The sequence below is a fragment of the Coenobita brevimanus genome, chromosome 98 (assembly GCF_032717465.1).
Source record: "Coenobita brevimanus isolate Jiangsu-jjx chromosome 98, ASM3271746v2, whole genome shotgun sequence".
NCBI lineage: Eukaryota > Metazoa > Arthropoda > Malacostraca > Decapoda > Coenobitidae > Coenobita > Coenobita brevimanus.
Window position 1 is genome coordinate 29,464,197 of NC_137051.1, and position 27,433 is coordinate 29,491,629.

Sequence of the window (27,433 nt, forward strand, 5' to 3'; positions counted from 1 at the left end):
GACAATTCGCAGTCACAACAAACACAAGACAATTCGCCTTCATTAATGAAGATAGCTATGGGTGACGTTAGAATATAATTCAAAGGCGACTACAGCGAGGAAGAAACAAGTTAATTATTGACTAAAGGTGCAACTAATAAATAATATCCAGAACCTACGCTACTGAAAATAGACTTTGCTGGATCCCCCTGAAATATAGTTATTAAAGTACTGATTAATTAATATTAAGTATATTTATAAAAGTATTAATTAGTATGTTTATAGAATGGCGGGGAATCGTCCAGGGTGCGAATTGTTCTGAAGGGGAATCGTCCATGTTTTGACGGGGAATTGTCTGACGGCGAATTGTCTCGCAATCAGTATGGACATGGACTGTGTGATGGGCAACATGGTGGACACAAGTGCAAGATTCAATTGTTAATAGAGTATTCGCGGAATTGACTTTTCGCGGGGGTTACAAGAACGTAACTACCGCGAAATATGCGGGATTACTGTACTTACCTCAAACACCTCATTTCACTCTTTAATGTCCTTTATTGGTGTGAATAGGGTGTTAGGAGCTATGCATGTGCAGTAGGAAGGTGTTTTTCTGAGTTAGGCTAGGTTAGGGTCCATAAGTACAGGTAACTCGCACGGAACACGATCTCACGGAACGCGCTCGCAATTATACACGGTAAGGGCTGGGATACATATAAGACAACGTAAGATTAAAAAACCATTATGAAAACTACAAATTAACGCAGGAGAGGCCTTTGAAAGATCAAATCCTCGAACGTCACCACAGCGCGCGGTTTGTTTTGATTACGTGACGATCTAGGCGGGAAATTATTCAGTGGGTGAGACATTCCCGAGTACAGTAGCACAGTATTTGTAAGTTAAATATTTACAGTACTGTACTGTTCTGGTAAGTTTATGTGCAACTTAAAGTACTATTAAATAACGTTAAAGCAAGAAATAAAGTCTTATAACCAGTTTACCTGATAGGCGTCAGAATATTGCCTTTTTTATTTGTTCGTTTTTTCCACAGTACTGTACAGTATTTGTAAGTTAAATATTTACTGTTCTCGTATGTACTGTACTTGAAAGCACTTAAATAAAGTTAAATCATTAAATAAAGCCTTGTAACCAGTTAACCTGAATTATATGATTACCCATGATCAGCGTCGGAATATTGCATTTTTTGTTTGTTCGTTAAACTCTTACTGTACTGCTTTTCTACAGTACTGTATTTGTAAGTTAAATATTTACTGTTCTGGTACGTACTTGTAAGCAGTTAAAGCATTAAATAAAGCCTTGTAACCAGTTAACCTAATTTATATGATTACCCATGATCGGCGTCGGAATATTGCCTTTTTTGTTTGTTCGTTAAAGACTTACAATAAGAGAAAAATACATTTTTGTCTTGGTATCTTTACCTATTTGCTCAGGTTTGCTGTAATGGTTTGGATCATTTGATGCAGTGCAACTTGTAGAAAACTGTGAAAACTTTCGGTAAGTGAACGAAAATCTGGGACATGAGACTGACCTTGACGTCACCCTCCCATGTATCATCTGTCACTCAGTTCACCACCTGCTATCGTGATGAGTGGATGTACGATTTTTTCGCTCGTGGTCATGCCTAACCACACATAGTTACACCCATTATCTCGACCCAGACAAAAAATACAATCTTTTTCCTCCCTTGCAAAACACAAACAACCACCTTGTTTACGAGACAGCAATATATATTGCGAAAATAACAAGGTAAAATGATAAAGATGAACGTAAAATGATAGAGAAAGATGAACATGTTATGACGGAAGAAGTACGTTTTCCCTGTCTGTAAATGTATTTATTTCTGCTTTGTATCTGTATTCGTAATAATTAGACTTATTGTTAGTTCTGAAACTGCATTACGATTCTATTTTTAGCCATTCTCGTGGTGTGGGAGCTGGAAGTTGTGACACAACTTCCTTATTGCTAATCGGACTGACCCTCCACTTTATTCTTTCGTGGCAGAGTCTAGCCTTGGAGGACGTGCAGTTTTCTCATTTAGGACTGAAAATTCAACTCTTTCGCTCCCTTTTCCAAGCATGGGCACAACGATAACGTAAAAAATAACTCGAAACTACCATAAACATATATCAAAAAGGTGAAAATATATTCATAACATTTTTTTTTTTTTCCAGCCATTCCTAACAGCTTATGCACTGAAATCATTCGATACCACAGTACTGCATTTCTAAGTTAAATATGTACTGTTCTGGTATGTACTTGTAAGTTAAAGCACTGGTACCAGTTAACCTGATTTATATGATTACCAATGATCGGCGTCGGAATGTTTCCTTGTGTTTACGTACAGTATTTGTGTGTTGAAGTTTTGCTGTGGAGTACTGTATTTGTGAGTTATAACATTAAATAAACCTTCTAACCACTTAAAGTGCTTTCTAGTGATTACCAGTGACAGATAACAGCAAAACAACACATTTGGGAGGTCTAGGGAGCAAAATACGAAGTAGTTTAAATATACGCGATTTCGCACCTAACACGGCACGGTAGGAAAGAAACCCACGTGTTCCGTGCGAGTTACCTGTACCAGTCCAGGAGCCAGGGACTTATAAGTACCCAGAATGTTGAATATTTTATGAATCTACCTCAAAACTCTCATTTTATGCTTCTTTTGCATTTATTTCAGTCTTTTATGTGCCTTATTGTTGTGATTTGGATCTTAAATAGGTGCTATGAATGTCCAGAGGGAGTTGTATAGGTGTTTCTCTGAGTTAGGGTCCATAAGTACAAGTCCATAAGCTGGGTCCCAATATCCGGACAGGACCACTATCCAGACCTGCCTATGGCTCTATTACGTCGGATGTTGGAGGGATTACTGTGTATATATCTATCTATATATATATATATATATATATATATATATATATACAGGTTATCCCTTAATTCACGCGAACTTTTTTCACGCAATTTCGGTTATCCACGAATTTTTCGTACAATAATTAAAACAAAAGTATAGTACTCAAATATGTAATTTCAATATACAAGAGAAATAAATAAAATATAAAAAATGCCTACCTGCTGCCCGTGTGCACACATATATGTATGTGTGTGTGTGTGTGTATGTGTGTGTGGGAGCCTGGGAGGTCGGTCTACCACACACCACACAGTCAGTTTGAATCCAACGTTCGAATCATGCGTGACTCGAGATTGAGAATTGTTATTTGTGGCTTATTTTTCTGCCTTCCAGTGATTGCTTGCCTTGTCTGCCAACATGGGGCCTAAGCGTAGTGCTAGTGATGCATGTGGTAGCACACCAAAGCGGGCTGGTAAAGTGGTGTCACTGACAAAGTTAAAGTGTTGGACAAACTTCAGGGTGGAATGTCGGCAATAATTCTCCGTCAGGACGATTCCTCGTCATTTATTTACATACCAGTTTATTTAGCAAGTACAGTACACTAGTTTTTTACTTATATGAGTTATAAAATCCCCCTGAAAATTAGTTATTAAAGTATTAATTAATCAGTAATAAGCATATTAATAGAATGACAGGGAATTGTCCATGTTTTGACGGTGAATTGTTTCAGAACCGTATGTTTGGGGTGAGTCAACTGTTCATACAATAAAGAAGGAGAACGTAGCAATGGGAGACAGTGAGGGCTAGTGCACCAGACTGCTAAAGTGTCTCCACCTACGCCTGTGAATTGTCTTGTAACCGCATGTTTGGGGTGAATGAGTCAACTGTTCATACAATAAAGAAGGCAGAATGTAGCATACGGGAGGCAGTGAGGGCTAGTGCACCAGACTGCTGAAGTGTCTCACCTACGCCTGTGCTTGTCAGGTTTCGGTTTTAAATTTCTTACATTTTTGTTGTTTTTAATACTTTATGCTAGTTTATAAGGTGTATGTAGTGCATAAACAGTATTATTCAGATGTAATATACGTATAGACATGCGTAATTATGTGCACACAAGGGCAGAACATATACGCGGAATTACCACATACGCAAAGGGTCTGGGAACCTAACCCTCGCTTGAATTAAGAGCTTACCTGTATATATATATATATATGCAGTAAGACCTCATTATAACGGACTAATTGGGGCCTAAACCTTTCCGAAAAATGCGAAATTCTGATAAAGGCGACATCCGGACCTTTTCCGATATATCGGACATTATTCTAGATCGGATGAACGGTTTTTAAATTGTTTTGATTACCATTGCAGTACTGTACTGTGTTATAACTTCACTACATTAATCAAATGGTTTAATATATATAAATATACTGTACTGTACACTGATAAACATGCCTTTTATTACCTTATTGTGGTGAACATAGCTGAAGTGGTCAGGCAGTCCGAACTGATTCTGACTTTATCGAACTTTTTCCAATACATAGGAATTTAGTCCAATAGCTACTCGAGACCGATAAAAACAAATTCTGGTCTATTAAAGTCCATTATATCGAAATTTCACAGTACATGTATATACAGTATACAGGTAACTCGCACGGAACATGTGGGTTTCGTTCCTACCGTGCCGTGTTAGGTGCGAAATCGCGTATATTTAAACTACTCCGTATTTTGCTCCCTAGACCTGCCAAATGTGTTGTTTTGCTCTTATCTGTCACTGGTAATCACTAGAAAGCACTTTAAGTGGTTAGAAGATTTATTTAATGTTATAACTCACAAATACAGTACTCCAGAGCAAAACTTCAACACACAAATACTGTACGTAAACACAAGGAAACATTCCGACGCCGATCATATAGGTAATCATATAAATCAGGTTAACTGGTACCAGTGCTTTAACTTACAGGTACATACCAGAACACTACATACTTAACTTAGAAATGCAGTACTGTGATATCGAATGATTTCAGTACATAATCTGTTAGGAATGGCTGGAAAAAAAAAAAAAATTTATGAATACATTTTCACCTTTTTGATGTATGTTTATGGTAGTTTCGAGTTATTTTTTATGTTATCATTGTGCCCATGCTTGGAAAAGGGAGCGAAAGAGTTGAATTTTCAGTCCTAAATGAGAAAACTGCATGTCCTCCAAGGCTAGACTCTGCCACGGGAGAATAAAGTGGAGGGTCAGTCCGATTAGCAATAAGGAAGTTGTGTCACAACTTCCAGCTCCCACACCACGAGAATGGCTAAAAATAGAATCGTAATGCAGTTTCAGAACTAACAATAAGTCTAATTATTACGAATACAGATACAAAGCAGAAATAAATACGTTTACAGACGGGGAAAACGTACTTCTTCCGTCATAACATATTCATCTTTCTCTATCATTTTACGTTCATCTTTATCATTTTACCTTGTTATTTTCGCAATATATATTGTTGTCTCGTAAACAGGGTGGTTGTTTGTGTTTTGCAAGGGAGGGAAAAGGTTGTATTTTCTGTCTGGGTCGAGATAATGGGTGTAACTATGTGTGGTTAGGCATGGCCACGAGCGAAAAAATCGTACATCCACTCCTCACGATAGCAGGTGGTGAACTGACAGATGATACATGAGAGGGTGAAGTCAAGGTCAGTCTCATGTCCCAGATTTTCGTTCACTTCCCGTAAGTTTTCACAGTTTTCTACAAATTACATTGCATCAAATGATCCAAACCATTACAGCAAACCTGAGCAAATAGGTAAAGATACCAAGACAAAAATGTATTTTTCTCTGATTATAAGTCTTTAACGAACAAACAAAAATGGCAATATTCCGACGCCGATCATGGGTAATCATATAAATCAGGTTAACTGGTTACAAGGCTTTATTTAATGGTTTAATTGCTTACAAGTACATACCAGAACAGTAAATATTAAACTTATAAATACAGTACTGTAGAAAAGCAGTACAGTAAGAGTTTAACGAACAAACAAAAAAGGCAATATTCCGACGCCGATCATGGGTAATCATATAATTCGGGTTAACTGGTTACAAGGCTTTATTCAATGATTTAACTTTATTTAAGTGCTTACAAGTACAGTACATACGAGAACAGTAAATATTTAACTTACAAATACTGTACAGTACTGTGGAAAAAACGAACAAATAAAAAAGGCAATATTCTGACGCCTATCAGGTAAACTGGTTATAAGACTTTATTTCTTGCTTTAACGTTATTTAATAGTACTTTAAGTTGCACATAAACTTACCAGAACAGTACAGTACTGTAAATATTTAACTTACAAATACTGTGCCACTGTACTCGGGAATGTCTCACTGACTGAATAATTTCCTGCCTAGATCGTCACGTAATCAAAACAAACCGCGCGGTGCGGTGACGTTCGAAGATTTGATCTTTCAAAGGCCTCTCCTGCGTTAATTTGTAGTTTTCATGATGGTTTTTTTAATCTTACATTGACTTATATGTATCCCAGCCCTTACCGTGTATAATTGCGAGCGCGTTCCGTGAGATCGTGTTTCGTGCGAGTTACCTGTATATATACAGTATATACAGTATATATAATTATATATTCATTCATTCACCATCCAATCCTATGTTGCCCCATGAGAAGTGTACGAGCCCGTGGCTAGGCAAGTTGGTCTTGACATTTAAGATGAGAGTGACAAGCCTCACTCATCCCTGAGTGGCATTATGTGAGCAATAAACCCCAACCATCTGTTTGATATAAACCTTTACCAGCTTAATCCAATTGGAGCGCTGTACATACCCACTAAACCACCGGGCGCCAAAATTTGGCTATATGGTTACCACCCAGCGTAGTAAATGGTTTCCTGGTGTACAGGAAATCATTTGGTTTGTCACTCAATGTATAGTCACCCACAGGCAGAAGGAAGAGGAATGAATGAAGGAACGGAAGACAGAAGAGGAAGTGTAAAGTCACCCGTAGGCAGAAGGACAAGGAAAGAATGAAGGAATGAAAGACATAGGAGGATGGAAGGAAAGAAAGATGGAGGAGAGGAAAGAGCGGACACCCGAGCGCAGCACTACATTGAGTGAGTGGATGGTGAGCACCCTTACCAACCATATATTTTTTATTTATATACTGTATATATATATATATATATATATATATATATATATATATATATGTATATTTATATATATATATATATATATATATATACATATATATATATATATACACACACACACACACACACACACACAGTATGACCTCACTATAACAGACTAATTTGGGCCCAAACCATTCTGAAAAATGTGAAATTCCAATGAAAGCGACATCCATACTTCCCCCTGGTAATCCTGACTTTTTCCGATATATCAGACATTAGTCCGGATTGCATGAACGGTTTTTAAACTGTTTGGACTACCATTGCGGTACAGTCATTACTCATTTTACCATGAGGTTACTTCAGGTCATACCTTATTGTATACCGAGTTTATCTGTTCTTGAATTTGGAGGAGCTCCTCATTTGACAGTTCTTCTGCGTGGCTCTGTAGCAGTTCCTCGACGTCTTCCTCATCAACCTCATGGAAGCCCGCTGTATGAGACAGGGACAGAATTTGCCCACAGATATCCCCAACAGATGATGCTGAAGTGTGTGAGGAAAAGCCAGGGAAGGAGTGCACACACTCAAGCCAAACTTTTTTCCGAGCTGAGTTGAGTGTCTGTGGCGTCACCTCCTTCCAAGCCAGCATAATGTTCTCAATGGCTGCCTTGATGTTGTATCCTTTCCAAAAGCCCCTCACTGTCACCTTGGCATCTGTATCTATGGCCCGCATCAATTGCTCCATGATGAGGCGGAGGTAACGTGCCTTAATGGCAGCAATCATACCCTGATCCATTGGTTGTAGAACAGAGTTGGTGTTTGGTGGTAAAAACATCACTTCGATGTTGTCAGCCCATTCCTGCATGACTGGAGGATGACCGGGGGCGTTGTCCACCAAGAGAAGGAACCGATTGGCCATGTTGCAACGAGAGGCATACTCCTTCAGCACCCCTGACAGATAGCCAGAGACGTAGTTCTGGCAGAGGCTGATGGTAAGCCAGGCTTTTGGGTTGGCTTTCCAAATAACCCCCAGCTTCTTGACAAACCCAGCCAAGGTCCTTGGGTTCTCCCAGTGATACACCATCAGGGGCTTCAGGTTTAGGTCTCCCTCGGCATTAGCCCCAAACAGGAGTGTAACTCTGTTCTTAGATCCCTTGAAACTTGATGCCTTCTTCTTCTCTTGAAAGATGTAGGTCTTCTTTGACATCCTTTTCCAAAATAGCCTGGTTTTGTCAAAGTTAATCACCTGTTTGGGGCTATAGCCCTCTCTTGTGATTTGTTGTTGCAGTAGGTCGGGGAAACTGGCGGCGGCCTCAACGTCTGCACTCGCTGCCTCACCATGCAGGGTCAGTCCCTTAAGGCCAGCCCAGTTCTTGAAGTGGACAAACCACCCAGAACTGGCCTTAAAATTGTCCTTTGGCTTCTCCACAGCCTTCTTCCTCACTGTCTCTCACAGTGAAAGGGCCTTGATGTGATGATGGACATTGAGAGCAGCGCCTTTCGACGGGTCTTGTCCTCCACCCACAGCTGCAGGAGGCTCTCCATCTCCTCCATACAGGGATCCCTGACCTTGATGATCCTCTTGGCCTCCATTGTGGAAGCAGTCTCACTTGCTGCAAGTACAGCCGCCATATTTTCTAGGACAGTTGAGACAGTCGACTGAGGGAGCTTGAGGGGACTGGCAATCTTGCCGGGGCCTTGGCCATTCCTGTTCCTCCTAACAATGTCCAACTTAACATCTAGGGAGAGTGAACACCTCACCCTCTTAGACAGGCCATCATTGCCCTCACTTGCCCGATGCTTCTTACCACCTCCCATAGCACTGTGGCGCCCACCTGCACCACCCGTAACACTGTGGCGCTCACCTGCACTACCCATAACACCAACCTTAGCACTGGGGCCCATACCTGCACCACCCTTAGCACTGGGGCCTCCACTGGCACTGACCTTACCACTGGGTACACAAATCCACAGTACTGTACAGTAATTCACCAAAAGAAACACTGTCACACGAGTACAGGCAGAGTTACTCACGTACAGTAAATCGTTGCAACAACACAATACAGTACAGTAATCACATTTGCGTAAAGTTGGCCTGATGCTACACGATGTCTACTGTAGTATGATGTTTGGCTGAGAGGTGACGACAGGGGGGGCACACATGTACAAGTTTAAAAGACAGGGCCTTGAAGGGTTTGGTGGGACCTGAACCATAACAATTTGCTGCATGCAGGGGCTGCCATCTTGCATGAGACAAGTGACGGTCACCTTGCGTGTGCCTGGTGCTTCCCGATGGCAATATTGTTATAGTGGGAAAAGTATTGTAAATTGGATTTTGGGGTGGAACTTTTCTATTATTGTTGTAGCGAAATATCGTAAACCGAAACATTGTAAATCGAGTAATGCCTGTACTCTACTGTGATATAACTTCACTACATTAATCAAATGGTGTAATATATAAAATAATACTGTATTGTACACTGATAAACATGTCTTTTATTTACTTTTTTGTGGTGAACATAGCTGAAGTGGTCAGGCAGTCCAGACTGCTTCTGGCTTTATCAGACTTTTTCCGATATACAGGTAATCCCTTAATTCACGCGAACTTTTTTCACGCGATTTCGGTTATCCACGAATTTTTCATACAATAATTAAAACAAAATTATAGTATTCAAATAAGTAATTTCAATATACAAGAGAAATAAATAAAGTATAAAAAATGCCTACCTGCTGCCCGTGTGCACACATATATGTATGTGTGTGTGTGTATGTGTGTGTGGGAGCCGATAGGTCGAACCATGCATGACTTGCAAATCGTTATTTGTGGCTTATTTTTCTGCCTTCCAGTAATTGCTTGCCTTGTCTGTCAACATGGGGCATAAGTGTAGTGCTAGTGATGAATGTGGTAACACACCAAAACTGACTTGTAAAGTGATGTTGCTGACAGAGAAAGTTAAAGTGTTGGACAGACTTCAGGGAGGAATGTCGGCGACAATTCTCTGTCAGGACGATTCCCCGTCATTTATTTACATACCAGTTTATTTAGCAAGTACAGTACACTAGTTTTTTTACTTATATGAGTTATAAAGTCCCCCTGAAAATTAGTTATTAAAGTATTAATTAATCAATAATAAGTATATTAATAGAATGACGGGGAATTGTCCATGTTTTGACGGCGAATTGACTTGATGGTGAATTGTCTCAGAACCGTATGTTTGGGGTGAGTCAACTGTTCATACAATAAAGAAGGAGAACGTAGCAGTGGGAGACAGTGAGGGCTAGTGCACCAGACTGCTAAAGTGTCTCCACCTACGCATGTGAATTGTCTTGTAACCGCATGTTTGGAGTGAATGAGTCAACTGTTCATACAATAAAGAAGGCAGAATGTAGTATACGGGAGGCAGTGAGGGCTAGTGCACCAGACTGCTGAAGTGTCTCCACCTACGCCTGTGCTTGTCAGGTTTCAGTTTTAAATTTGTTGTTACATTTTTGTTTTTAATACTTTATGCTAGTTTATAAGGTGTATGTAGTGCATAAACAGTATTATTCAGATGTAATATACGTATAGACATGCGTAATTATGTGCACACAAGGGCAGAACATATACGCGAATTTACCACATACGCGAAGGGTCTGGGAACCTAACCCTCGCATGAATTAAGGGCTTACCTGTATAGGAGTTTAGTCCGATAGCTCCTGGAGTCCAATAAAAGTGAACTCCGTTCTATTGAAGTCCATTATATCAAGGTTTTACTGTATATATATATATCGTATTCATTGTCCATACATACATATGTATCATCATCATCATCAGCCATAATTAATCCACTGCTGAACAAAGGCCTCCCCCAACCTTTTCCACAAATTCATTGACTGAGCCAATCTTTGCCACGCTTTCCCTGCAAATTTCTCTATCTCATCTCTCCACCTCCTGTCTGGCCTTTTTCTGCTACACTTACAATCTCTTGGTGTCCAGTCAGTCAGCATCTTGCTCCGTCGGCTATCCCTTATTCTTGCTATATGGCCCGCCCACTTCCATTTCTGTTCTTTTAAACTTCTATAATATCCTTTACTTTAGTCTGCTTTCTCATCCAAGTTGATCTCTCCCTGTCTCTTAGAGATATTCCCAACATTGACCTTTCCATTGCCCCCTGAAAACGGATTAATTTATTTTCCATTGATTTTGTCAGTTTCCAGGTCTCAACCATACATCATAGCTAGAATTGTACATTCGTTATATACTTTTCGTTTCATATAAACTGGCAAGCTACTTTTCATAATGTCTCTATGTTTACCGAAAGCTTTCCATCCAATTGTAATGCGTCTTTTTATTTCGCTATCATGATCTTTTGTTAATTTTAGTACTTGTCCCAAGTAGTTGTACTCCTCAACTTCTTCAGTAATTTCATCGCTTATTCTGATGACGCTCTTTGGTGTTTGCGGATTAAACATTACTTTAGTTTTACTCCGGTTCATCTTCAGCCCTACTTTCAGACTTTCTCTGTTCAGGTCATTAACATTTCTTGCAATGCCTCCGCTGTTTCTGAGATTAGGACAATGTCATCTGCAAATCTTAAGTGGTTTAGCTTTTCTCCATCTATGTTCCGTCCTGTTTTCCCAATCTAGCTTTCTGAAAATACTTTCTAGGCATGCTGTAAATAATTTTGGTGAAATTGTATCTCCCTGATGCACGCCCTTCTCAATCTTAATTTTTTCCGAGTCCTTGCGTAATTTAACTGTAGCAGTTCCCTCTGTATATATGTTTTCGAGCAGTTTTACAATGTTCCCATTCACTCCTTCTTTTTTCAGTGAATTTATAATTGCTATGTGCTCCACTGAATCAAAAGTCTTTTCATAATCAACAAAACCTAAGCACAGTGGTTTATTATATTCTGTAGTTTTTTCAGTTACCTGATTCATTGTGTGTAGATGATCAGTGGTCGAATACGTGCTTCGGAATCCTGCCTGTTCACGAGGTTGGTTTTCCTCCAAAATTGTTGTTATTCTGTTCATAAGGACTTTAGTGAAGAGTTTGTAAATGACTGATAATAAGCTAATGGGTCAATAGTTACTAAGATCTTTTGAGTCACCTTTTTTGTAGAGTAAAATAACTGTTGCATTACACCATGTTTTGGAAATTTTCTTCTGTTTTATACAGTGGGTAAATAAGTGAGCAAGCCTATTTTGTACTTGTACTCCGGCATCCAACAGTAAATCTGTTACTAGTCCATCTTCTCTTGGAGCCTTCCTTCTTTTCATATTTTTAAGACAAATATTTACTTCGTTTGGTGTTATCTCAGGTATTTCCTTGTGTCAACTGAAAAGTTAGCTATTGGTACTACTGTCTTTGATGCATACAGTTCTTTGTAAAATTCTTCAACTCTCTTCACCATGTTATCTCTGCATTTATTGATTTCACCATTTTTGTCTTTTAGTAATGTCATTTGTTTGCTTCCTAGTGCCATTTTACTTCGGACCTGTTTCAGACTTTTTCCATTTTTGATGGTTTCTTTGATCTGATCCATGTTTCTCTTTCTTTTTTCTTCTCTTTGCCTTTTGTTGATAAGCTTATTTAATTCCGCTCATTTTATTTTGTCTTTCTTTGCCTTTACTTTCATTTCCTTTCGTTTTTTCATAAGCTCGAATGTCTTTTCTGAATACAGTATTTCTTGGCTTTGGTTGTATTAGGTTTTCCTACTACTTCCACTGATTCTCTTAGCACTTTTGTTAGTCTGTCATTCAGCTCATCAATGTCGCATTCAGCATTACTTAGAGCCTGAAATCTGTTCCTTATTTCGAACTGAAAGGCTCCTTTGTTTTCGTTTACTATTATTGGGCATTTCTTTTTATCTTTAATCATCTTCTTTCTTTCACTACTTAAATTGAATCTACCTGTGCAACCCACCATTCTATGATCACTACCTATATTTACTTTGTTGATAACTGTGACATTTGCGATCATGTTATTCTTATCTGCTATAATGAAGTCGATTTCATTCTTTGTTTCTCTATTTGGGCTTCTCCAGGACCATTTTCTCCCTGTTCTTTTGTGGAAAAATGTGTTCATTATTCTCATCTTAAACATTTCAGCAAAATTTTCCAGCATTTCTCCTCTTTCATTCCTTTCTCCCACTCCAAATTTTCCCATACATGATTCTTCATTTTTCGACTTCCCAATGTTTGCATTGAAGTCTCTTATGAGTATACTGTAGTATATGTTGTCTTTTCTTCTTCCATAATCTGGGAGTTGTCATCATAGAATGTTTCCATCTCTTCATCTGGGCTTTGAGAAGTTGGTGCATATACCTGTATTACTTTCAGGGTATAATTTTTGCACAAACAAATGACAACAAATGCTGCTTTGTCAGATACACTGCTGATTTTAACAATGTTGTCTGCAAGATTTCTGTTAACTAGAAATCTTATACCACTAAGCCTTTCATTTTTCTTTCCTCTGTAGTAAAATAGGTGGTTGCTGTCTTCGAGCTGAATTACTTTTTCTTCTTTTCTATGGATCTCACTCAAACCTACAATATCCCAACTGATGTTTTCCAGTTCAGTCATTAGGTTATCAAGTTTGTAATCTTCTGCAGTGCTTCTTACATTGTATGCGTAGATCTTCATGGATTTCAATTTGTTTGATATCAAAGATTCTAATTTTCCAACACAGTGGCACACTGCCTGTAAGCACAGGAGGCAATGCGGTTGGACCTTTAGTAGACGATGATCCAACAGGAACGTCTATCTAATCATTTGCAATAGAACTCATGTTTGGTTGGGAGGATTGTGGCAAATAATCTCACCTCCCTGCCACATAGTTTCTGGTGAGATGTAATTTTTGTGCCACCTTATTCGTTATATTCAGTGGAGCCCTATATATCTACAGGGGTCACATGGTCTGCGCTGTCTAATACGGTACCTTGTATATCTGCAAGGCCTTCCTCTATCCGCCACCTGGGGACACGCCAGGAAAGTCATAGAAATGGGGGAAAAAAACACAATTCCTTACAGTTTCTTTATTTCATGCTTTGTGTGGCCACATTCCTTCAAAACATCTTGAATATGACATCATGGCAAGGTTTCTACACTAGTTAAGGTCAGTTTCATGCACCCAGATGTGTCTGATGAATCAAGAAGGCAAGGAATTGAAGAGATGTTCCTTTTTTGGAGTATAAACTTCATGTGAGACCACAGCTCCTTGATGAGATTCAGGTCTGGATAATGCCCAGGCCATGGTAGGATGTTCACATGCTTATCTGACAGCAATTTCATGAATTTCCTTGTGTTGTGACAAGGTGCATTGTCTTGCATGTAAGTTGCAGTTGTGGATTTCATAAAACATCATCTGGTCTCAAGAACTTCATCATAGCAGTCTCCATTCATTATCAGGTTCTGAGAAGGCACATCAAATCCCCCTCAGTCAAACTCCCCACTAAAAGAACCCCAAATCACAACCGATTCGGGGTTCTTGAGTGTCATTTATACATAACGGAGATCAAGGGGATTTACGTGTGAGGGATGTCTTGGCTTGCCATGCCTCACTGCCAGGGTTGTGGAGCCAGAGTCGGAGTTGAAGTCGGAGTTGTTGAGTCATCTGTTTGGTTGGAGTCAGAGTCGGAGTTGGTAAAATTCCCAAGACTTCGACTCCAACCATTTTACCCGTCCCCACCACAGAGCAGTTCGGGGACAGGTATTGTTTTCACTTGGTTTTTCTCTGTTTGTCTGTCTGTCTGTTAGCAACTTTACCTAAAAACTATTGGTTAGATTTTGACTAAAATTACAGGGATGATGGGCCATGACCTGATCACCTGATTAAATTTTGGGCCAAATTGGGCCAAGGCCCAAGCTGTAGGACCAAAAAATGTATTTTTTTTTTTTTTTGCCATAACTCCTTTCAGATTCATCATATTGACATGAAACCAAAACCTAAAGGTGCATCTTTGAAATCTGCATCCTATAACATGCCTTATTACATCTGGGGGATCACCCCCCACTAGTTAACGGTAGGGGGGGTCAGTGTCAGGTGGGTCGGGCCTAAAATTTCAAATGGGCATAAAATCATCAGTTTTCACCCGATTTACTCTGAACTTGACATGTGACATCTTTTACTAGATATCCTGTTGTGTTTTTATGTCAGCACTGAAATGACTGCCGGGAATGGGTTTGCTGTGCCTTGGCACTGCTTCATGTTGGTTATGAAATGGTATCAATTATATACTTTCAATACTTTATCCGGTTTAATTTACAACCATGTATAATGGTTTACAGTATTTGTTCTTATGCAAGCAGTATAAGTAGAGAATTTAACACAAAGATTTAAGAATTGCATCTATCAAAATTCATTCATTCATTCGTTGCCAGACGCCATGTATCCCAAACGGGGTGGTCAAGGGCTTAGAGTTAATTGTTTTACAGGGAGGGGCACTAATCCTCCACCAACCCCACTTGACACGTAGGGATGCCAACAGCATCTGGTGTTCCCAGGCGGTCACCCATCCAAGTACTAACCAGACCCAGCGTTATCAAAATTCATGAATATTATTAATTTACCTGCTTCATGTCCTTGTGCCATATTATTATTACAGTACTCTATATTCCCAAGTCGGAGTAGGAGTCGTACTTGTAAAATTTCTGGAGTCGGAGTTGGAGTCGGGAAATAATATCACCGACTCCACTACCCTGCTTTCAGCACCACGCTGGAAAGTTGACTCATCATTCCAGAAGAGCCTTCTCCAGTCTGCGGTGATGAAATTGGCGTATTTTCTTGCAAAACTTAGATGGACATGCATCTTGTGAGTCAGTAGGGGTTTACTGGTCAAGGAGCTAAGAGGCTGGTTCAGGAATTTCTGGTAGCTTTCTTGAATGGTGCATTCTGCAACACTTCCTTGGAGGGTAAGGTTGGCCTTCTTCAGTTGTCTTGCTGTGATGTGTGTATTTATTTATACCTGCTGTATGAGATGCTTGTCAGTGGCTGCTGAAGTCTTTCTGGGCACCCGGCATAGGATTATGGGCTGGAACTTCACCCTGAGGCATACTTGTGGCTTTTGCAAGAGGCTGAATATGGCTGACTTGCTCTTCTCTGTATGCTGACAGATCTCCTTCACCAACATTTGTGTGTCCCTCAGGGTAAGAATCCTAGCCTTTTCTTGCTGGGTGAGATTTCTGTACTCCATTTTGGGGTGTAGGTGGGTGGCAATGGGACAAACAGTAAAGGAAACGAAAAAGAAGGGCCAGTCCTGGTCAGTCCAGCAGCTCATAACAGCATGCTCTCTTTAGCGTGTCCCATGCAGCACTGATGCTCTCCACACTGTCCACAGCCCTTGGTGTTGGAAGCATCAGGGAGAGTTGCCAAGTACCTGTAAAGCAAGAGCTGAACATTTAGTAGGCTGGTAAATGTGGAAAGTCTGTGCACTCCCAACCACTCAATAAAAGACCGCCCATAGTCTGTAGACTTTCTGCAGGTACTGTATATATCCATGCATTTGAATTTCTCATATTCTTTGCTACCAAAAGCCACAGTTAGGGTAAACATTTGAAGGCAGAAGATGCATTGATGAAGAGTCTGCTTGTATAATGAAGTTTGGAATACCCATGTGTGAGTTTTTATTTCATTAACTATAATTTCCTGTTACTGGTAAGTTAAATACAGAAGTCTGTTAACACTTGGGCATGGACACACATGCTTGAAACACTTGATTGATGAAATAAAACAAAACACAGGGTTAATGATTTAAGAGTCTGAACTGTGGATGGAACTCAGTGCCTTATTTTCCTTTGTCAGTTACAAGTTTCAGGTACTGTAAAACTGCCTAACTTCGGACATTTTTGATTTTTTTTTGCATATAACTTCATGTAGAGTTGCATTATCTAATCCTTCTTGGTACCCATATATTGTCCAGGGATGTAGCAGTTAACCAAGTAATGAAAAAAAGTTAGCGCCAAAACTTATTCAAAATTTTCGAGCGTCCGAATTTATCATTGATATAGGCTAACTTTGGACAGCTGTGGCTGATTTCGGACACACACAGGCTTTGCCATATACACACCTTTAGACTTCAGTGGCGGCTAGTTTCTAACAGCCAAGCAGTAATTCGGACACTTGGAGCCAAAAAAAAAAAAAAAAAAAAAAATTGCACACTCCTGTGGTGAATAAGAAGTTTAATAACAGACCGAGTACAAAAATATTCATTTTTTTACCCTTACAATTGAAAGCACTCAATTGGGCACTGAATTTCACATTGCAACCAGGTGATTTTCATATGAAAACAATCGCATAGGATCCACAAACTTCTGACCCCAAACACCCCAAGAAACCCACTCCATATACTGAAAAAATATTAATGAAATGAAAATTTTTCTTCTTGCAAAACTTCACGAGTAGTTGCCTTACTGATGTTTTTTATGCCAACCATATTCATACAAAACCTTCATCTAGGAGATGAAACACATGAGAACACATTAGTGTACATAACTGACCATTAGAAAATTTTCTAAACTGAAACCCTGTGATTAGACCTATAACTTTCAGCTACCGGACCCGATACTGGGTAATGAAAAGAAACTAAAAAACTATTCCTTTGTACTTATTGACATCACAATACTGAGTAGTATATATATCACATTTCAGATATAAATGTAGTGGTATATTATGTTACTGGCCACAAGAAAATTACTGGTACCACAAACCCTGTGACTAAGCCTATTATATCAGGCTACCAGGTAATGAAAAATAACTAAAAAGGTATTCATTTGTGCTCCTTCACGTAAAAATAATGAGCATTACAGTTATAGTAATAGGTATACCATATATAAGCCATTCAAAACTTAAACCATGAGCTTTGGCTTTACTGTTAAAGCTATACTATACTATTATTGCTATAGGGATTTATTTAAGTCAGAGATTGATATCAACATCAAAGATCATTCTACACCTACTGTCAAGTGTAGGCTCTGATAATACCTAATGATGTCTTCTCTATCCACATCACTAAAGTCATCAACTATGGGATTAACAAAGGTGTGACATGCCCCCTTACATGCTTTAAGAACCTTACTTGACCATAGTGTTCAAAGTTAGCCTGTAAAAATAAAAACCTGAAGTGAAATTATTGTTTTCATTCTTAGAGGATTATGTGACAACATTTGTAACTTCCTTTGGTGCATGTCATCTACAGTAAATGTTCTTTAAAATCTGCCTATTTTGGTTCACACATCTACTTCCAAAATTTCTGCACAGACAAAGTTTTCAGGGGAACAAAAAAACATTATTTTTTTTCAATCAGGTTTGGCGTTTTTTTTTACACACTTCCATTCATGTCAGGTTCATTTGGTTTTAATATGATATACTCCAGTGCTTCACCTAACTGCCAATACTTTTTGGTTTTCAAAATACAAAGCCATATAGCTCCCTATGTGTCAAGTGGGGTTGGTGGAGGATTAGTGCCCCTCCCTGTAAAATAATTAACTCTGAGCCCTGGGACACCCCGTTTGGGATACATGGCGTCTGGCAATGAATGAATGAAATTCCCATTATTTTGGTTCATTACATTTTTACCTCAAATGTCCAAAGTTGAACTCAAGTCCGAAGTTAGGCAGTTTTATGGTAAGAGCCTTAACGGGAGAACTGTTACTCTATTGAATTATAGTAAAACCTCAATATAACTATTTAAGTAGACCGGAATTCGCTTTTATTGGACTCGAGGAGCTACCGGACTAAATTCCTATATGTCGGAAAAAGTCCGATAAAGCCAGAGGCAGTCAGGACTGCCTGACCACTTCAGCTGTTATTGTAAATAAAAGACATGTTTATCAGTGTACAGTACAGTATTATCATATATATTATGCCATTTGATTAATGTAGTGAAGTTATAACAGTACAGTACCACAATGGTAGTCAAAACTGTTTAAAAACCTTTCCTGCAATCCGGACTATTGTCTGATGTATTGGAAAAAGTCCGAATTAGCAGGGGGAATTCCGGATGTCGCTTTTATTGGAATTTTGCATTTTTCAGACTGGCTTGGGCCCCAATTAGTCCGTTATAGTGCGGTCTTCCTGTACTTGCAAGTATGGTCGTGTATGTGTGGACATAATTTCATCTCTCTTTCTTGAATTCATTGCCAGCCTTCTGTAATTTATGTAAACTGGAAATCTTACTTGCTTCTATGAATTTAACAAAATGCCACATAACACCAATGTTAATAGCTGATTATACTTTAAAACAAATAACTCAAAGTCATATGGCCACCCCTTGCGGGATTATGGCGTCTGGCAATAGATAGATAGATACTTTACGGGTATTGAATGTATGTATGTATGTGTGTGTGTATTATAGCTTGCAGCGTGCAAATGCCTGACGTTTGTCATGTACAGTATTGTGCTCTGCATAGTATTACCGAGTGTTTGATTGAACATAATGCAGTTGCTATAAGGCTGTGTATTTTCATCTGTCGTCCTCTAGATTGGAACCCTGTCTGGAAACCTGCGAGGCATGGACATCCCTACTGAGAAGGAGAGCCAGGAGAAGAAGGTATCCTCTGGTAAGTTTCTCGAAGTTATCATTCATTTGCATGTGTGAGTTTCCTAAGATCTTACTATTTAAAACAGTATTCATTTTCCCTGAGTCTGTCAGATACTTACTTGAAACTACTACATTTTGTGTTCTTATTTATTTTTTTTTTTAAGTAAATGTTAGTTACTCTAAATTGTTACACATGGCAGGTACAGATACAACACAAATTTTCTGGCACCCTTGGTTCCAGAACCTTGCCAGATGAATTGTTTTGCCAGAAGAACTGAGGCCACATATGTCACATATAATAATTCGACAGGGACCAGCAGAGGTCTTGTATAATAATTCAGCAATACGTCTGACCCATTATCCTTCAGTGTAATCACACTCATGTTCTAATTTAAGTTCTTTATGGAACAAATGAACCTCGTTCACTATTGAGCTACCTGACAAGTCCGCTTCTTCCAACGCTGTCAAAACCATTCCATCATCACTTGATCATGCTTAGTATTCTTACCATCTTGCATAGTAATTCTGATGTTCATTTGCTGTCTTTGAATCACTGTCTGCACAGAATTTCAGTATTTTTTTTCCTTGCTGCTTTATAACATAAGCAGATGATGGATCAGTACCATATGTGTCACAAACCCTCTGCATGGGAACACTACAGTCCAGTTTTTTCAACAGTTCTACCATATCTTGCCTTATTGTTTTTGTTTTTAGCATAGTATAAATGTTTTACTGCATTAAATCCCCATGAAGTGGCTGTTAATACACCATTCTGACTAGACCAGTGAATGAAAATACTGTACAGTATATGTGAAGATACTGACGGCCAGTGTGGCAGGTCATTGGGTAGCCTTGTATCAGTTACTCTGGTAAAAGTGTGCCTTGTGGTGACTGATTTCCACACGCAAGCAACCCCAAATTGTAATAATGCTTTATGCACTCCACACTCACTTATAAAGTGTCTCAGTAGATACCAGTGATGGAAATCACCTTTTGGTTTGACTGGTAGTAAATCAGAATAAACTGAAGTGGTGATACAGTATTTAACCCCTAGGATACACAATTCGATCGTCCTTACTGCTTTGAAAATCTGTATATGGAGCTGATTTTTTGGCTCTTACAAAAGTAAAAAGTGTTATGCCCAATGTTTAGAGCTTGAATTTACACACCTTGTGCTGCAAACCAGAGCATTTTAGACCAACTGGTTCATGAGCTATGGCCCTTCAAAGTTGAAAAAAAATACCCTTCCAGGCAGGTCGACTCCAGTTATCTATGCACTCCCATCCCATCCCTCCCTCATTCCTCCCTTCCCATGACCTTCCCCATGCACTCCCATCACCCCCCCCTCTTCCTCCCCTCCAGCCCGTGTCCCTCTCCCCACTACACCCCCCCCCTCCTTTCAGATAATTCTAGCTCAATTTTTTTTTTTCCCCCAAGCAATAGCATGCATAATATTTATGTTGGTGTTCCTCATTCACTCCCAACACCCTTCTCCCCCAACACTTCTCCCCTCCCTACCTTCCCTCCCTCCATCCCCTTCCCTCATAGCTGTATAGCTGCCACTCCCCCCCCCCCCAAAAAAAAAAAAAAAAGAGGAAAAGCATGCAAAATCTTTTTTTTGGTGTTACTCATACTCTCCAGCACCCTCTCCCCTCACCCCTTTCTCCCCATCCCCTCCCCTCAGAGCAGTCAAATGAAGTAGCTGTAAGAATTTCAAGGGGAAAAAAAAGCTAAATCTACCCCTTCTTCAGAATTTTCCAGCTTTTTTTTTTTTTTTTTTTTTTTTTCCCCCCCCCCCCAAACAGTAGCATGCAAAATAATTATGTTGGTGGTCCCCACTCACTCCAACACCCTTCCCCCCCAACACTTCTCCCCCCCCAACACTTCTCCCCCAACACTTCTCCACCAACACTTCTCCCCTAACACTTCTCCCCTCCCCACCTTCCCTCCCCTCCCCACCTTCCCTCCCCTCCCCACCTTCCCTCATAGCCATGTAGCTATCAGAGTAAAAAAATTGAGGAAAAGCATGCAAAATCTTTTTCTTGGTGTTATACACTCCACCACCCTCTCCCCTCACCTTTTCCCCCTCATCCCCTCCTCTCAGAGCTGTCAAATTAAGTAGCTGTAAGAATTTCAGTTGTGCCAGTAACACGCTTTTCCCCCCAAAAAAAAACATGCAAAAAAACATGGAAATTCATTTTTAAAAAAATTGAAAAAATATACATTCTATGTTTCCTGTGTTGTATGCAGTTATACAAACAGTAATCTGGTATTGAATGAAAATATGCAATATGAATAGTAACAATGATGTATAATACTCTAGGCAGGGGAGGGAGGGGGGGAGTTGTAAGTGGATGACATACTACAGGGGGTGGGGGTGGGAGTGGGGTGGGGAGAGGCCTGGAGGGGTGGTACAGGGGTATAGAGGTGAGAGACAGAACCAAGACAAAGAGGACAGGCAGAGAGGGAGTATAGGGGTGTGGAGGGGGGTAGGGGGGATATAACCCTCCCCAGGGAGACATGGATGGCAGGGAACTGTGGTGGCATGATGGAGGATGGTGGTGGAGGGGGAGGGAGGGAGTAGGAGGCAATCAGAGGCGAGGGGGAGAGGGAACAAAGGTATTGGGGGAGAGGATGGCGGTGGGGGAATCCCCCCCACCACCACCACCACCACCATGGGTAGGGGCCCAGATCCTCCCCCATCCCAACTCAGGACTTAGTTTTCATTGGTTTGCATTGATATATGTCACAGTTGGGCCGAAGGCTAGTGTCCGCAGTTTTTCCCAAAAGCTCCTCTATCGATTATATTCGGTATTTTGAGTAATTCTGAAAAAGGATCGATCGATCCTGTTAGCATTTTAGGGGTTAAGGGTAATCCATCCATCCATCATCCATTCCTATGCCGCCCCACGAGGAGTGCAGGAACCCGGGGCCAGGCAAGTTGGTCCCGACATCCAGGATGAGAGTGACCAGCTGCACTCATCCCTGAATGGCACTATGTGAGCATTAAACCCACACAGGCTCAATCCGAGTGGAGCGATTTAATTACCCACTAAACCACCAGGTGCCATAATTTGATTACTGTATATGGTTACCACCCAGCATAGTAAATGGTTTCCTGGTGTACAGGAAACCATTTGGCTTGTCACTTAGTGTAGAGTCACCCATAGGCAGAAGGAAGAGGAAAGAAAGAAGGAAAGAAAGACAGAGGAGGGAGCGAAAAGTCACCCATAGGCAGAAGAAAGTGGAAAGAATGAAGGAAAGAAAGATGGCGGAGGAAGGATAGAAGAAAGGGCAGACACCCAGAGCTGCACTACATCGAGTGAATGGATGGTGAGCAACGTAACAAAAAAAAAACTTGATGGGAAGTGTTGTACTGTAATAGTGAGGAGAGAAATTGATGGTTAAGAATGGTTAATTGTGATAATTTCATATTCTTAGACAAAATACATCCAAAACAATGGTGGGGCAGATTCACTGAACATTTAAGGTTCTGGATCTCCTAGTGTTCCCTTAATATATGGCACTGAAGCAGATATAGTCATTCACAGAGCATGGGCACAGCCATCTTGAAGAAATATCTGGCACTGCAAGGTAAGTGGAGGGAGGAAACAGTGTGTTTATCATTTATGTGACCCCCTGTCCTGTCAGTAGCCTCTGGCCCTATTCCACTCAAATCAGTGTTGTTAATGCATTAAAAGAACTGTTGCCATGATAAAAGAAGTCTATCCATCTATCTATTGCCAGATGCCTTAATCCCATAAGGGGTTGCCACAAACGAATCGCTTCCATTTCGCCCTGTCCCCCACCATTTCACTGCCCTGCTCCCAGAGCTCACCCCTCCTCTCATATACTTCTCCACTCCATTCCTCCTCTCATTCTTGGCCTTCCCCTCCCTCTCCCCCTCTCCACCTCACTCACATACACCTTCCTCATCAGTCTCTCACTCTCCATCCTCTCCACGTGACCAAACCACCTCAGTGTGTTTCTCCTAATGCTTCCTATCATATCTACATCCACACTACAATGCTCCTTCACTTTTTCATTTGTTAGTCTGTCTCACCATGTGACTCCACAGGCTCCTCTCAAATAACTCATTTCCACTGCTCTCACTCTTGACTTGTGTCCCTCCAACAAGGTCCAAGCTTCACTTCCATGTGTTAGAGTTGGTATCACAATACATACTGTCATGTAGTAACTTTTTCACTCTCATGATCACTTCCCTGTTTCTTATCACTGCTTTCAAGGAACCAGCAACCTTTCTTCCCTGTTGCACCCTGTCAAGCACTTCTCCCTCTAAACTTCCATCCTTATATATGACACTGCCCAAGTACTTAAACACACTCACATTTTCCATTTCTTCCACAACCAACCTCACTGTACATTCACTGACTTCACTTCTCTCAAAGACTATACCTTTACTCTTCCCTACATTCACCTTTAGATTTCATTTCTTACACTCCCAAACTCATCCACCAAGCCTTGCAGCTCCCCTTCATCTTCATTTAACAACACAGTATCATCTGCAAACAACAGTACAGGGAAAATCCAAACACTGCCCTCTCTCACTAGGGCCACTCCAACATCCACTGTCCTACCTTGTATCGCTTTTATAAGCACATCAGTATACAGATTGAACAATCATGGAGACATGACACATCCCTGTTTCAATCCAACCATCAAACAGAAAAATTCACTCAGTTCACTATCCACACGCACTGCAGCCTTAGCACCCTCATACATACTCTTTACAGAATTCAACAACTTCCCATCTACTCCATATACAGTAAAAGTCCCATTATTCGGCATCTATGGGACCGGGATGATGCCAAGATATTGGATTTGCCGAATAATCAAAAACCTACCCACTCAGTACCTTAAATATACTGGTGAACACTGTCATCACCACTTTGGTATCACAACTGTGTTTGGAGAGAGTACTGTATACTGTACAATACTGCAATCAATACAGTACTAAACCTGAATCTGAAATACATATGTAAATTAGTGAACATATACAAGTGTAATGACACAGTAGGCATACAAGTCAGATAACACTTCCTGGATGGCTGAAATGATACAGAATATTACCTACCAGCTAAGTGCATCACTTGTATTGGTGAACTCATCACTACTTATATTATTACAAATATGTTTGAGTGCTGTGTATAGTACTTTTTCCAAACAAAATAAAATAGTCAGAAAATTGCATAAAATATAGTGAAGGAATATGAATTGGTGAGGTCTTTCTGATGAAAGTTAAACGTACATTTTGCACTCATTCTTTTGTTCGTTTTTTGTTGTTGTTTACATGTGAAAGGGAGAGTATTGATGGAAACAGTAATGTATTGCATTAACCCTTTAATAACCTCCAGCATTGAACAACCCTTTACAGTACTGATGTCAGTGATGTCGAGTTAGTGAGCTATGAAAAAACTGTGAACAATTATAGGAAGGGAACGAAGGTCACTGGTATGTTTACACAACTCTACGATACGATTCCAAGCAGCCAGAGGGTCGGTTAATCTCAGATGTTTTCGCCCATTTGGTAAATGCACCGTAACTTTGTAACTTCTCCTTTGAATCATAGCATGGGTTTAGGAAGCTAAATAACACATTGTTAGGTGCGCCAGACGATTATCTTCACATCTTTAAGAAAATGGAAGAAATTTAATCCCTCTCTGAGTACGTAGAGTAAGTTTCTTCCCTTCTGAAATCAATTTGTTTTTCTTAAAGATGTGAAGATAATCGTCTGGCTCACCTAGCAATGTGTTATTTAGCTTCCTAAACCCATGCTATGATTCGCTATGAGTCATGGAAAAATTGATAAAGTTACGGGGCATTTACCAAATGGGCGAAAACATCTAAGATTAACCGACCGCCTGACTGCTTGGAATCATAGTGTAGAGTCGTGTAAACATACCAGTGACCTTCGTTCTCTCCCCATAATTGTTCAGTTTTCTTTATAGCTCACACTATCTTGACATCACTGACATCAGTACTGTAAAGGGTTCTTCAGTGCCGGAGGTTATTAAGGGGTTAATGGGATATACAGTAACCCCTCCAATATCCGGATCAATAGAGCCATCGGTAGGTTCGGATATTGGTTTCGTCCGGATATTGGGCCCCAGCTTATGGACTTGTACTTACGGACCCTAACACAGAGAAACACCTATACAACTCCCTCCGGACATGCATAGCACCTATTTAACACCAAAATCACACCAATAAGGCACATAAATGACTGAAATAAATGCAATAGAAACATAAAATGTGGGTTTAGAAGTATGTTCATACATTAATAAACATTCTGGTACTTATGGACTCTAACCGAACCTAACCTAACCGAACCTAACCGAACTCTGAAAAACACATTCCTACTGCACATGCATGAGGTAAGTTTAGTATGGAAAGAAGTACAGTATGACACTTTCTGGTAAGTATAGTATGGGAAAAAATACAATATGAAACATTCTGGTAAATATAGTATGGAAAATAGTACAACATGAAACATTTTGGCTACTTACAGCAAGTCCCTGGCCACCTCGATGAATAACCGCCTCCTCTCGGACTCTGACAGTAAGAACGATTTCCTGGAGCACTTGCACTACACTCTTCCTGAAGTCTTGCACTGAACTTAGTCACTAACACACAGAAGTCCGTTCTTTTCACAGTGTTCACTTTAGTCCAAATAATGTTCCATTAAATTTAAGTGTTGCACATTAACTTTTCCCAAGTTTTTTTAAGTTTCCAAAGCCAAAACAAAGAAGGTTAGTTACGTTAAATTTCTTTTCTACTTAGTCTTTTCTCCCAACTTGAAAACCTTAACACAACACACCGTTTTTTTCACTGCACAACACTCAAAATTCCCATGTGGTCTAGTGGAGAAGTTCTTGCTGTTTATTCACTGTCAGAGCCCGAGAGTATCACTGGCAGGCGTCCAAGGGGTGCATCGGTGGGTAGTGGTGATGGCGTACCGACTACAGAAGACTCTGAAGACAGCCGCAAACTCACGTCGAGCGGTGACTCCACTGTAGCTGATGTGCTGGGCTGTGGCTCGGAGCATGAGGGCCTGTCTTGGGGAGGCAACGGAGTGGAACCAGGGCTTGGCACAGCGGGGGTCACGGGCCTGAAAAAACTGTCAATCGTTGACTGACGCAAGGACCGACGATTCTGGCGATTGATGATGCGCTGCCGGAAAGCACGCACTTCCTCCACGAGTCCCAAGGGCCCCATCTCCCTGTCGTAGTCCTGGTGTTCCAGGTAGTCTAGGACGAACTCTAGATGTTCCCGGAGTGCGCTCAGCTTGGGGATGGCTGGAGTAGTGTCCTGCTGGGCGGAGTCTGCATCATCATCGCCTTCGTCGTCGGAATCTTCAAGTTCGGGACTGACACCAGCAACCGAAGACGCGATCTCGATATCAGACAACGTCTGATACCCAGGATCGCCCTCGTCGTCGTCCAACCACTCACGAACATCGTCGCTGTGCGTACGTAGCCGTGCATGGAAGTCATCCACGTCAAACCCTAGGAAATCGTACTCCACATCTGTTCCGAGAAGCAGACGAGACCAACCATTTTCAAGAGTTTTCACAGGGACTTCCTTCCATGCACTAGCCCAGTTGTACAGCGCAGACTTGATGTTGTAGCGGCGAAGGTTTTCCAAAGTCCGCTTGCCTCGAGTGTCACGTCTTCCCTGCGCTCGTCCTCGTCCTCGAGAACCACCATCACCTCGTCCAGGAACTTCCGACGGTACAGGCGCTTTGTTGCCACGATCACTCCTTGGTCCATTGGTTGAATGAGAGCAGTCGTATTAGGTGGCAGAAACATGCACCTAATACGGCCATTCTCAGCAACCAAGTCCTTGTCGCACGGGTGGGCAGGTGCATTGTCGAGGAGAAGGAGAGCCTTTACCTGGTCGCGAGGAATTCCCAGTGTCTTCGTCT

General features: G+C 40.6%; 1 protein-coding gene across 2 annotated transcripts in view; it reads left to right on the plus strand.

The window, feature by feature from the left end:
- Positions 1 to 27,433, plus strand: part of SrpRalpha (signal recognition particle receptor alpha) — a 409,651-nt gene that overhangs the window by 226,025 nt on the left and 156,193 nt on the right. For both annotated transcript variants that reach the window (XM_080283804.1, XM_080283805.1), the window contains one exon: positions 19,429 to 19,507. In XM_080283804.1, the coding sequence (XP_080139930.1) occupies positions 19,429 to 19,507 (79 nt within the window). The remainder of the gene's footprint in view (positions 1 to 19,428; positions 19,508 to 27,433) is intronic.